Below are 14,619 nucleotides of genomic sequence, written 5' to 3' on the forward strand. Positions count from 1 at the left end.
ATCCTGTTTCGTCCTCATCTTGACCACCGATGAAAAGTTCGCATGGTGTTGTTCGAATTGCTCGCTGCCAACTGTTGTTCAGGGACTGCTGGACATTAACGACCTGGTTGAACCATCCTTCAGGCTTGTCGACCGACAACTTCGTAAGCATCGGAATAATGATGCGGTGGACACGTTCCACCTGTCCATTGCCACGGGGAACACCGGTAACAATCGTATGTAAATCGATACCTTCATCCGAGCAAAACTTGGTGAACAGTCCTGAGGTAAACGCTGAAACACGGTTGCTGATAATTCTTCGAGGATTACCAAACGTGTCGAATATAATCCGAAGCTTCATCAACGATTCTTCGGCTCCAGTGGCTTTAGTTGGAAACAACCAAACAAATTTCAAAAAAACCCGTCAATCACCGTCAAAATGTAATTATACGATTTTCGGGTTGATGGCATTGGTCCGAGATGATCTACATGTAGGGTGTCCAAAGGCACGTCACCTTTTAGAATCGGCTTGAGTTCTCCTTTTGATTTCCACGCTTCTTCTCGCTGACAATGCAAGGAACACAAGTAGCAATACAGCGCTTGATTTTCATCCAGTCCAGTAATGAAATAGTCCTTATCAATCCGTTCGCTCGTCTTCTTCACTCCGAAATGAGCAGCTCGTATAATCGTCGCTTCCATAGATTCTGGAATATACACTCGTCGGTTTTCTCCTTCGCCTGCATATAGAACTCCGTTGCTTGTACTGTACCCTTCGTATTTTCCGTTGCTATGCAAAACTGCCATAATTGCTTTGGCTTTTTCGTCGTTTCGCTGACCTTCACAGATTTGGGATTTAACAAAAGCAGAAATTATCAAAATATTCGCTCTCGACAACGCATCAACATGTTGTATTTTTTCTCCGGGGCGGTGCTCGACATCAAAATCAAACTTAGCTAGGTCGACAACCCATCGAGCAATAGAGCGTTCTTCTTCTTTTTAGTCATCGAATCTTTAAATGCTCTGCAATCGGTAACGACTTTGAATTTACGACCCAAGAGGTAACATCTAAACTTCTTGATCGATTCAACCACTGCCAACGTTTCTAGCTCGTAAGAGTGATAATTTTTTTCAGCGCCACTTGTTAAACGACTGTAATAATAACAAGTGTGAAATTTACCATCGTCATTCGCACGCTGCATCAGGATGCCAGCTAAAGTGGATTACTGGCGTCAGTATGGACTTCGGTCTCAGCATCAGGTCGAAATATCTGCAACACCGGAAAGCTTGCGAGAATCTCCTTTATGCGATTGAAAGCGGCAATCGCTTCGTTGTCAAAGTGACATTTGCAGTCTTTCTTTAACAAACCTGATAGAGGGCGTGCAACATCGGCAAACGAGGGTACGAATTTCCGGAAGTAACTAGCCAAACCAAAGATGAATACTAAGATGAAACAGTCGGAAGAAAAACTTTCTATTTTAGTGTCCTCCTTCACGGTCCCTTTCATCCAATGAATATCCCCCGTATGCAAGGTAATTTTGTGGTTTTGCTTCCCCCTCGGTAGAGATGAAATTTTGCGCTCTTTTTTATCAAAACAATCACACCAAAATCAGAGATGTCCCATTTTTTAATTTATTCGATTAACATCTAATCGATTATTTTTTGTTCGCTGTGCTGTCATTTTTCCACAAATGAGAGTGCAGCATATGTTTGAAACGATGGGTGATGATCCTCTGGTGAGGTTAATGCTTATATCAGCATGATATAACCGATTACAAATATCTTAATTTTCGGTTCGTTAATCGATTAATCGATTATTCGAATGAAAATCGGCCATCACTATATGAATGTGAAACGTCATTTAAAATTTAAAGTCGTACATAAATAATGATACAATTTGAAAGGGACCGGGGCTAATCACAAATTACGTCCCCATGGTAACTGAAATAAACACGAGTGCGGACCGGTTGGCCAAACCGTAAAATCTCTGGAGTTGCTTCACCGTAGTCGGCATCGGGAACTGCTTAACCTTTTCAATCTTTGCAGGTGCCGGTTTAGCTCTGCTGTCGTATATTGTGTAACCGAGGTACTCTACCTGTCGTTTTAACACTTCTAGTCCTTCTTCTTCAGTCTTCGATGGAATGATTATATCGTCCACAAATGCTACAATCGTACCATCGTTGATCAGTTCTTTCAGCACATTGTTTATGAATCGTCCGAAAGCGTTTCCACTTGTACACAGTCCGAACGGGGCACGCAAGAACTCAAATTGCTCATCGTTTGTCACAAACGATGTATATTTACGACTTTCTTCATCAATAGGTACGTGGAAATACGAATTTTCCAAATCCAACGTAGTATACACCCGCGCACTAGACAGCTGGTCGATTTGTTCTTCTACATTCGACATAGGAAAATTGTCACGAATCATCTCCTTATTGATGGTACGATAATCAATACACACACGACGTGATCCGTCTTTCTTCGGTACTACTACTACGGCACTCGCGTATTCACTCTGGGATGATTGAATAATATCGTTTGCCAACCATTCGTCAGTTTGCTTCTTCACAATTTCCTTCTCGAGAGGAGCCAACCGTCGCGGATTCACGCACAAAGCTTCATTGTCTTTATTTTAACTTTATTTTAAACTTGTTCGCCGCCGTAACTGACGATACCGGTTGATAATTTTCAATAAGATTCATGACATCGTCGCGGTATTGTTACGGTACGTCAATTTCACTAACACCAATGTATTCTTCGACCCTGCGGATCCACTTTGCTTCGCATTCAGGCTCTTTCGTCGGCAACTTTTCGATTCGTACACCTTCCGGTATGATTGAGTTATTGACACAACGTAGGAAATCCATTCCAATCAGCATTTTAACATCGATCGCTTCCTTCGGCACAACGGAAACAAGAATCTCGTATTTCTCGTTCTCGATCGAAACATTAAGCACTGATTCGCCGCAAACAACTTTTATGTCACCTCCGTAGCCGCGCACTTTCATGTCTGACTGTTTCAGTTGTCCTTGGTCTTTCGCCAATCCAAAAATCTTTTCGGATTAGAGAAATTTCTCTTCGTGTGTCAACGGTTGCACTGATCTCATAGTCATAAATGTTAACCAGCACACTTGGGTTCACGCAATCAAGACTTTTCAATGTGTTCACTTTCGATACACTCTTCTTGACGCCTTCGTGTTTCACTTTTTCATCAGACTTCGTACAGTTCTTTGATAAATGACCGAACAAATTACAGTTGAAACACTTCGGTCCGTCGTTCATCTGCGGGCACTCATCGACAAAGTGTGACGCATCATCACAGTTAAAGCAGTTCTTCTTTGATCTCGGTTGCTTTTTCATCTCTTTCTCGCGTAGCTCCTTTTTCCTTGGCTGGCCTTCGTGTGGCTTCGGTTTTACGACAATCTTCTTTTGCACTTTTTCAAAGTTAAGTAACTTCTCCTTCAGCTGTCGAATCGTTTGTGCTTCGTAAAGCAACGATCGGTGGAATTCATCGTCGGTGATCCCGTCAACAATATACTCGCAAACGCTCGGCTCATCGAGGTCAATGGAGTGGGCGATACGTTGCATCTCGTAGATGTAATCACGTATGGCTTCGTTTGATTTTCTCTTTCGTGCTGCCAGTTGGCGATGAATGTCACTCGCGCGAATGAAAGGGGCAAACTCTTTGATCAAAGCGTTCTTCAGTTTGGCAAACGAAGTTATATCTCACTGCGCAAACATAAATTTTCGTGCTGTGCCCGTCAACTTCTTCCTGCATCCCAATCTCAGGCCCGTCCCCTTCCTTGCAATTTTTCACTTTGCCTTATTCTATACCCACTAGATTTTAATGAAAACAAATTCTTCTTTAACACCGATCGCATCACTTACCACAGTGTGGGTCCTGATCTAAAAATAGAAATTGGATGAGTGCGCGCACGTGTGTGTGTGTGTGTGTGTGTGTGTGTGTGTGTGTGTGTGTGTGTTTGTGTATTATAATCGCTCTACCAAAAAACGATCCCTGCGTGTGCGTGTGCAACCTTTCCCCACATTCAACATCCCAGTGATTTCTCGTGGAAGCGCAGAGGATTTCTCGGTTTCCTTCACACCGAGTACCACGTCAACACATTTTTTCCCATTCCCTAGTTGACCTGCATTCGGACACGGCCGGCGCTGGTATTGCTAAATATTAGATCTCCAGTTCTTACACATTGAGGATGAATGTTAGTCCCAAAACATCATCTGTTGGTTCTCTGTGTAATTGCAGCTGATCTGGTAATAACAGAGCAGCAACCGTGGGCGGTCAATCTGATTGACTGATTGATTGATTGTCAACGCAGTGACAAACATATCGCTATCCTTGACGTCTTGAGTTTGACTATCGCCGTCCTCTTCATCATCGTTGTCATCGTGTTCGTCATTGTCATCGTGATCATCATCGTCGTTTACAACGTTGCCATCATTCTCGCCGTCATCGTGTACTGCGGCCTCGTCCGCACAATCATCATTGTCTCGCTTGTCATCCCGTACCTCGTTGTTGGTACGCGAACGACCGTCGTACGTTTTGTCGAAGTATACGATTCTTTGCGCTATCTCTTTCTTGCACCCATCCGAAGACAAGCCACGCTTTTCACACTCACGCGTCAATCCGGCTTTTGTGAAAATTTCGCACAACTCATCCACTTGTTCCGCCATGTTGAATGAGGAATGGCGTTCTTCTCATATCAACTTTTAATCACTTTTTAGCGATATTACCGCGTCAACCGTGCGGGCGACCCCGGCGTAGTGGTTAACATCCATATCTCTCACGTCAAAGTCACGAGTTCAAATCTCACCCCCGGACAAGTCACGAATGACGCAAGAGTGTTAAGCGACTATAATAATAAAAAAAAACGCGTCAACCGAACAATTTCTCGATAACTCCTTCCCGGACGAGCCCCCATGTAAGAAAATAGGGAGAGGAGTTGCTTAGCTTAGCTTAGCTTAGCTTAGTCTGACTACACGTATCGATAGTTGCACTCCGTGATTGATCTGAACCAGTGAAATTGTACAAAGAATCAACTGAATGTGGCTTGGTAGTAACCTGCCATTCTCAGTGTACATGTTCCAGTGACTCCTACCTTTAAAGATCAATAACGTCACCGGCCACGTCCTTGCAATCAGGTGGGAGAGGGAAGGAATGTTAGTGTGTGACTTTTGTTGTTTTGGGACCGTGTTTACCTCTGCATCCCACAAAAGTCACAGGAAGGAGGTTTTGTTAGTGGGTTAGGTTCGTTGGATCAGGATTCACCTTGATAAGTGATGCGATCTTTTGTTTTGTGTAGTTATTTATAAGTGTTTTCGATTTATGCTCTAAACAGCCGGCTGTCTAGAGATGTAGATCATTATTAGATGTGTGTATACCGATTTAAACCAACAATAAGGATACTGTTGGGGCCCCTCACAAAGTGTGATGATGGTTTATTTTATTTTATCAATGACCAAAATAATTAATTATAAGCGGTTTGAACCGATTTAAACCAACAGCAAGGATGCTGTTGGGGCCACTCACAAAGTGTGATGGTGGTTTACTTGATTGAATATAAAATAATTATTAGAACCGATTTGACCCGATTTAGACCAACGGCAAGGATACTGTTGGGGCCACTCACAAAGTGTGATGGTGGTTTATTTAGTTCGGAAGAAAATGAATATGTATACTTCTTTTTTTTTTTATATAATAGAACGAATTTGTACTGATTCAAACCAAAAGCAAGGGTTCTATTGGGGCAACTCACAAAGTGCGATGGTGGTTTATACTATAAGGGCATAAAACAAAATCAAGAGCCATTTCGGTTTCCATAGCTTCCTAGACACTCGGCCGCAAAATAATCTTATCCGACGGAAACGTCTCGATCATCGCTGCACAATGGTTTATTATAGCATTTATAAAGTAAATTTGAATACCTTATTGTTTATTTATTATCCATTTTGACTTGACTTGGTACCGTTCAGTTTTATGATGACAAAGTTGCCTGGAGAAAAGTGACAGTTCAAAATGTTTCGGAAGGGAGTCAGCTAGTGTCGTCCAAGTTCAAGTGCGGAAAAAATGCCATTTAAAGTGGTACAAACAATTGAAAGATGCGAAACATGCCTAACCGTAATTCTTTCTGGTTGGAAAGAAGCTGGAATCCTACACTGGCCGGAAAAAAAACGCGGTAGCGAAACTCTCTCAAGACGAGTTCTCCATGCCAAACCCAATGTGGGAACGTATCAATTGAGTGAAAAAAAGAGAGTTCAAGACTCGCTTGGAGGCTGAAGCAGAATTGGAACAGATGTAGCCAGTTTCGGATACGGAGGCGAACGAAGGGAATAATCCACCACCGTCAAAGAAAGTTTGCCCCGAAGTCTACAAGTCCCCCAGTCGGAAGGGAAACACAATAAGAGACTTTAACGAAGTTTTCCTTATTCCTGGGCAGGAGGTTGACACCTGTGAAGCTGACTGTAAAATCCAGAATCAGATGAGATTATAATATATGCGACACAAATTCACTTTTTTATAGGGGAACATGTGATGTGAATAGAACCCACCATCAGTACAAGGATTACATATGACTGCAGATACTTCACTGGTTGTAAAGTTCTGCCTGATGGTTTGTTGCAGCTGGGTGAATCAACTTCATTGAAGACCTTTGGAAGACAAACGACAAGATGTACGTCTATCAACACGTGACAAGGGACTGGCAAATCCACGAACACTTGTCCAGTCTACAAATCCATTGAAACCCTTAGGCTGCCCCCCCCCCCCCAAACCCAACATATAATAATGTTTGATTGATGAAACGTATTCAAAAAAGGGATATTTAGAGAGAACAATCTTCAACTGGAACGTACTCACCAAATCAATACATCCGGGAGCGCATTCTCGATGCTTAATTTTCTCTAGTCATTTTTAAACAATTCCTCCTCCAGCGAATCCAAACACACAATAACTAAATATCACTTTTCTTCTTCATGTCACTCTGTGCACAAAAGCAATGCACACCGCAAAAACCTAATAATAGATCAGCGCGGTCGAGTCACACTGTCAACAAAGGGAGCGAGAGCACACCAGGCACCAAAGCAACAGGGGAAAAACATCAGCACAAATCATTCTAAATAGAATTATCGCGTCCGGGACATAAAACTATTCAAATGCGAGCACCGAAAAACTACACGGCAGCACAAAGATAGCCCGAGCTCTAAAAAAAAAAAGCACGCAGCGGAGCAAAAACACACAACCGTTCTCGGACGCTTCTCAAAGCGGACTCTAAGAAAATAGGGAGAGGAGTTGGTGAGAAATACAGAAATTAGCTTTATTAGATTTAAAGTTTCACAAACGCGAAGATGCGTGTAAACACGATGCTTTTAGAATAAAAATAAAGTCATATAGATCATCTCACGACCACACCAAGTATTAGGAAGCAGAACAATGCATTAGCTCCTAAGTAACATTGACAGATTTTCTTTGTAGATTTTCTCTTTGCATGTTAAGGCACTTACAGTTATTTTCAATACATAGTTCGATATTAGATGCTATTATCTAGCATCTAATATGGCAAATATGACTAGAAATGGTTTTGTAGCCAAGTTATTAACGAAAGAAAAAGTCAACGAGGAGAATCGATCCATGTTACTTAGGATTCAATGCATTGTTCAGCTTGATAGTTTTTGGAAGGGCTTTCACGTTAAATTAATCTAACTCATATTTGAATCGCGTTCACTCAAATTAGAAAAAACGTGGTTTACTCATAGAATAAGTATGAGTAAATCCCACTTATATATTAGTAAATGTCACTATATGAATAAAATTTACTCATATTTGATAAAAAAAATCTCATTCTACGAGTGACCTACGCTTTTACAAGTTTGAGCAAACGGTACGGTACGGTATGAATTGGTCTCATTTGCCGTGAAGTTTGTTTTGATGGGAGGATTGACTGCACGCTATTTCTAAACAACCAAAATTTGAGTAGGATCTACTGCCGGCGCCGGTGGTGTAGTGGTAAGCGTGACTGCTTTCTCACCCCAATGGGTCTGGTTTCAATCCCAGCCGAGGTCAGTGGGATTTTTCTGAGGCTTAAAAATCTCTGGTCACGTCTTCCTTCGGAATGGGAAGTAAAGCCGTTGGTCCCGGCCCATGTGTGTTTGAATGGGTGCGATATCCTACGCAGGTGTGGAAGCTGCCTTCCTTGCTCATTCGATTGCCGTCAATGGATGGCAATCGATGTCCGTCGGTGATTAGCACTAGATTGCGGAACAGAGACCGACGTTAAATAAAGGAAAGAAGTAGAAGAAGAGTAGGATCTACTCATATCCTACACTACACTAAATTGAACAAACAAATTTGGAACTGACAAGATGACAAATAAACAACTTCGTTGGGATTCAGGTCGATGTTTTCCATTCGACATCTAAACTTTGTTTACTAATTTGGGGTGGCCTACTTTTGACGAATATGAGTAGATCCTTCTCAAATTTTGTTTGTTTAGAAATAGCGTATGCACCGTGTCGACCCTTCCTTTCACGCTTAGATTAACATTTTGCCTACGGGATTTTTCAGTGGAGTGAAAGTATAAAAAACGATCCGCTATGTTTCACGAAATTCGACATTTGCTTATGGCATTTTCCTATAGGAGTGAACAGCTGCAGAGTCATCGTCAACGCGAATGGTTTCATCAATACCAAAACAAAGTTATCAAATAAAGTTCGTAGGCCATAATTAGGAACACATCTCAAAATTATGTCCCTAAAGTTCGGTCTATAGTATAAAGTGCTAAAACACCTTCAATTTATGAAATAGGTACCTGCATTATGTTCTCATTGTATTTTCGCAATTCTTCTAATAGTTAGCTAGAATTCTGCAGATTTCTAATTACTCCAAAAATTAATTCAATCATCTAATATATCCATGCAAGAAAATCGGTTGTCCAGGAATTATTCTAAAGAGCTTGAATTGATCAAATACCACCATAATGTTCTCTTCTGGGGGTGACCTCGACGTAGTGGTTACATTCATACCTCTCACGCCAAAATCACGAGTTCATATCTCACCCCCGGACAAGTCATAAATGACCCATGAGCTTTAAAGTGAATATAATTTAAAAAAAAATACAATTAAAATAAACTTTATTATGTTAAACACAAATTATGCTTCGTGTGTAAAACACGCTGTTTCACTTCTCATCGATCTTGTTTTCCGTGCTGAGCACCAATGCTACCAACGCCAGGGAGACAGCTTCCACACCTGGACCCTACCTATCGACTCATCAACTCATGAACCGGGGACCAACGACTTTACTTCCCTTAACCACGCTTAACACTACACCACCGGCGCTGCTATTTATTCATTTCTGTTTGATATGTTTACATGTTACACTCAAAAAATTCCACACGTCGTCATTATGTGTCTCACACTTAATTTTGCGCATATTGTGAAACACATCCATTTCATGTGTGAATCTTATGCTATGAACCATGTCTGAACACTATGGATTTGAATTGTGACACACTTGGATTCTATGTGCCTCATATGGTGATATCAATAGCTTTGCACACCATAGTTCAATATTCTACAATATTCTACTTTATCGAATTCTACTTTACCGACTCTAAAAATGAATCGACAAATATATAAACAAAACTGCCAGAGGCCAGAGCTTTCACATATATTTTTAATGGGTCTGATTTGGGATTCGATCATGGACTGTTGGGGTATGCTGCTGCCGGAGTCTTCGTTCGATCTCACTGTGTCACGGTTCTCATATATGAGGCAGGTTGATAGGATAAAGTCACAACTCTTGTTATCGATGTATACCTTTCTGAGCAAGCAATTCACATCGTATTGAAATGCAAAACACTTTAAATCCATCTGTTTTGAACAGTAGCGTGATTCAATGTGCATTACACTTGAATAGATAGTGAAAGATTTTCAACATTTCAAAGTTTGAAACACTATAAATTAACGTGTATAACACATTGAACCAAGGTGAAATACACTTAAAGTAAATGTGATTGTGCATTTAGAAAATCAAGTGTTTAAACACTTCGATCAAACGTGTGAAATTGTTTGAGTGTATACCTCAGGGAAGCCACATGGGACCGTTAATTTTTATGCTGTACTTCAACGACGTGCATCTCATCGAAGCTCCTCGGTTATCATATGCAGATGACCTCAAAATCTTCCTACGAATCTGCTCCATTGCTGACTGTCACTTTCTTCAACGTCAACTGAATGTATTCGCTAGTTGGTGCAGGTTAAACAGAATGGTAGTGAACCCAGTCAAATGCTCCGCTATTACGTTCTCACGAAAACAACAACCGATAATATTTAGCTATGACATGCTTGGCTCGAAAATCGAACGCGTGAATCAGGTGAAAGACTTGGGTGTGATCTTGTATTCGCAGCTTTCATTCAAGCAACACATTGCATATGTTGTTGATAAGGCGTCAAGAACTTTAGGGTTCATTTTTAGGATAGCTAAAAACTTCACTGATATCTACTGTCTAAAATCTCTCTATTGTTCGCTTGTTCGATCGACGCTTGAGTATTGTTCAGCGGTTTGGAACCCAAACTACAACAACGGTGCCGAGAGAATTTAATCTGTTCAACGTCGCTTTCTTCGTTTTGCGTTGCGTAGATTGCCTTGGAATGATACGTTTCGATTACCAAGTTACGAAAGCCGTTGTCAACTTATCGACCTAGAACTTCTCCGGACTAGATGAGACACAAGCAGAGCCCTAACCGTGGCCGATATCCTACGAGGAAGGACAGATTGTGAGGCTATTCTGAGGCAAATGTTCAACCCCGACCGCTTCGTAATAACCTTATGCTAAGACTGCCTCTACGTCGCACAAATTATGGAGCGTACGGTGCGATTTGCGGACTGCAGAGAACATTCAACAGAGTTGCATCTGTTTTCGACTTTCATCTCTCCCGTGATGCGCTTCGTCGAAAGTTTTCTTCTGTTTTTCGCCGGCAGGAGTTAAGATATTGACTATAAGTTATAAGATATACGTTATTTAATGTTTTTTTAATTTTATGACCATGCTTGAATGTATTTTTTTACCATAGTTGATAAGGTTAAAATCATTGGGGCCAGCCTGCTGTTGATGTAAAACAACAATAAACAAAGTTTGACAAACAGAAATGAGCATTGCGTGTAGTTACCAATTTTTCAAGTCATAGACTTCAGATAACTGTTCAAAGTCCCAGACTTTTTATAACGGAATCATGAACAAAAAACCAAAGACCACTATGACAAACGCGATCGGTCTGAAGGACCCAAGTTCCAAACCCTTTTGTAAACTCACATTTTTTTTTTGGAAATACCTCAAAAGCCTATTCCAGCACTTAAGGGGAAGTTAACAGGCCCGAAAAAAAAATATTTTCGGTGCGTTTTTATTTTCTAAAAATATTGGGAAAAAATATCAAAAATCCAAGAAAATCAGTTCCTTCCTTAAATTTTTGTCAAAAATTACATGCAAAAATATTTTTTCTATCTCATCATGGAAAAATTGGACCCTCAGCAAAACCGAAAAGTTGATGTTTTGTGGTTTTTTGAGTTCAACTTTACGCCATAATGACTTATAAAAAATGTTTGTGCACGTGAATTTTCTTTGAAAAATTAGAAAAAAAAATTGATTTGTTTTTAGATTTTTGATACCTTTTTTTCTATATTTTTAGAAAAATCAAAACGTAATTATTTTTTTTCGGAGCGGTGAACTCCCCTTTAAAGAAGGTGGTAAAATTTTGATCACAAATTTGGAAAAAGCGCAGAAACTTGCTAAGCAATCTGAGAGTTCCCATAATTTCAGTTTGGGTCTTACTAGTCCTATTGAGAATCAGGTGGGTCGGGACTATCTGAATATTTTCTCTCGGGAAAATATTTTTGATGATTCCTGGGGGACGAAGTAAGATCTATAACTAAAAAAAACAATCAAAATATAAAAGATCCAGGTGATGATGGAATTTTCTATATCCTCATCAAAAAACTTCCAGAGTACTTTGTCTTTCTTGGTAAAATTATTTGACAGATGTTTCCATTTGGCATACTTTCCTGATAAATGGAAAAATTCCAAAGTTATTCCAATTTCGAAGCCGGATAAAAATCCAGCTGAACCTTCTAGCTACCGTCCAATAAGTTTGCTTTATTCAATAGGTAAACTTTTTGAAAAGATAATTTTGAATAGAATGATGCTTCACATCAATACGAACTCAGTTTTTGCAGATGAGCAGTTTGGATTTCGCCTTGGACTTAAGAGTTATAGTACGTTCAGACTACAGAGTTATAACATGTTATAGCGCTATCTTGATGGTGGTTTCTGTGTTGCAATTATTTGACAACCGTTATAACATGTTATAACTCTCCAGTCTGTACAGCGTTTAACGTAATTCGGTCAAACAATTCTGTAGGCTGCTCAACTGGAGTTGCTCTTCTAGTCATAGAAAAAGCATTCGACAGTGTTTGGCATGAAGACTCTTATTATAACATTGACTATGACAGAAACCTCTATTGGCAACCCTGGTAACTAACACCTCTAAACACATCAGATTTGTTTTCAACCACCAGCTCGCTATAGTGTTCGTGAGTTCTTCTGGTAGGAGTTTAGGAGAAAAGCGAAAGCTCAAAATGGCGCGCCATTTTCTAGAAAAGCGACAGTGCACATTAATTTCCGATTTTCGATTCCTTGCAAAGTAAGGTGCACCGGTACAGCATTCAAAGATATCACAATAACCATACCTGCAACGGCTGTAGTAGGATCGGTTGTAATTACACTATTTTCTTTCTCGATGGCTTCTTTGAGACGCTCCACGAGAACCGCTTTCACACCTTTTGTATCGAGGCTACGGGTGGCTAATTCCGCCTTCAGGTCGTTCACTTTCATTTTGTTATAGTCCATTGTGGCGGAAAATATTTCCAGTTAAATGCTAAATGTGATCAGTAATAATCTTGTAAAACTTCACTAGTCAACATTAACAACACGCGTCCTGACCAATTGCGACTACGCTCGACCGAAGCGGAATACAATGAATGAGAATTGAGAACGAGAAAGTTCGACTGTCAAACTCCATTACAGGGATGCCAGATAGTTAACTTTTAACTCATTTTCGAGTTTAAATCACGGGAGCAAACGGTCTAAGAGCATCTCCACCGCGGGGGCGCTAAACGGGGTTTAATACCTATTTTAGCAACAACGACTCCCACCGCGGGGTGCAAAATGAAAACTTTATCGTGAACGCACCCCTAATAAAAAATAACCATAAACGAACGATAACCCAAATCATTGAACTATTCCACACATGGTTTGGATGATACCCAGAACACGTCGTTAAGCAAATTAACCATACAATTTTTATTAGGGACTCCCGGGTAGTGTTTTGTTTTGTTTCTGTTTTGAAATGGTTGGAGGAGGGAAAATAATAACAGTCGCTTCAAGGAAAAGGGAGGCTGTTTTTACAGGTAAGTAAATGTGAGTTAATTACGAGGTTAATTGTTAATTTAATATAATTATCTTTTTTAGGAAAGTGCACCAGTCCGAAGCCGGATCATGGCAGGGAATCCAAAGCTGGATTCCGGCAGAGAGTTTGAAGCCGAATCTCTTTGAAGGTGAGTGAATTTGTTTAATAAAAGTGGAGATGATTGGAACAGGACCCCGATAGAAATCCGATGACGGAATCCGTCTACGGATCCCGATGATGGATTTCATTGACGGGTTCCATACACGACGGGTTGCGTAGACAAATCCCGATTACGGGTTCCGTAGACGGATCCCGATGACGGGTTCCGTAGACGGATTTCGATGGGGATTCCGTATTTGGATCCCGTAAACGGATCCTGATGGGGATTCCCTAAACGGATCCCGATGAGGATTCCGTAAACGGATCCCGATGGGGATTCCGTAAACGGATCCCGATGGGGATTCCGTAAACGGATCCCTATGGAAATTCCGTAAACGGATCCCGATGGTGATTCTATAAACGAATCCCGATGGGGATTCCGTAAACGGATTCCGATGGGTATGTAAAGTGTTCTTCTCAAAGAATAAAGAAAGTTTGAGTGCTTCTAACTATACGTTTATTCAGGTTGACATCTACACTTCGAATCACTAATTTTTCCATCTCAGTCGCAGCTGTAGGTTGCTTCGATTACTTGAATGGAACATCGTGATTGCTTGGATGGAACATCTCCCCTCTTAATTCATCCAGTACTCCTCGAATCTAGCTGGTAAACGAGTCTGCCGGCGTTCCCTTGTTGCTGGCGGAACTGGTACTGGATCTTGCTGTGGTGGGTTGTCTGCCTCACTATCATCCGAAAAATACTCCGCCTCATCACTTCCAAGCTCTTCATCAACTGGACCAAGTTCGTCGGGCACTGCAGCCGGTATCGTTGCTGGAACGGATGGTACTGTGGGGTGTAAATATGACTGAATAGATTAATATTCGTTATGTATAGCATCCATTACTGAACCCCTTGGTAAACTGTCAGATGGATGAACACATTCACTCTGCTATTCATTCTCTCCCGCCCGAATAGCACCTCAGTCAGCAAGCACAGCATTCGTCCTCTTTCGGTCGCAGCTCATCAGGCAGATAGGACGGTACCACTGGCGTTGCCCATTGGC

The 14,619-nt window shown here is 41.0% G+C and overlaps 1 protein-coding gene across 3 annotated transcripts in view; it reads right to left on the reverse strand.

Annotated features, from left to right (window-relative positions):
- Positions 1 to 13,009, reverse strand: part of LOC135715052 (heterogeneous nuclear ribonucleoprotein U-like protein 2) — a 116,140-nt gene extending 103,131 nt beyond the window's left edge. For all 3 annotated transcript variants that reach the window (XM_065238464.1, XM_065238462.1, XM_065238461.1), the window contains exon 1: positions 12,738 to 13,009. In XM_065238464.1, the coding sequence (XP_065094536.1) occupies positions 12,738 to 12,897 (160 nt within the window). In that variant the 5' untranslated portion in view covers positions 12,898 to 13,009. The remainder of the gene's footprint in view (positions 1 to 12,737) is intronic.
- Between the last annotated feature and the right edge of the window lie 1,610 nt (positions 13,010 to 14,619).

Source organism: Ochlerotatus camptorhynchus, unplaced genomic scaffold (assembly GCF_037179485.1).
Source record: "Ochlerotatus camptorhynchus isolate MF236.1 unplaced genomic scaffold, CSIRO-AGI_Acam_v1.1 ptg000789l, whole genome shotgun sequence".
Lineage (NCBI taxonomy): Eukaryota > Metazoa > Arthropoda > Insecta > Diptera > Culicidae > Ochlerotatus > Ochlerotatus camptorhynchus.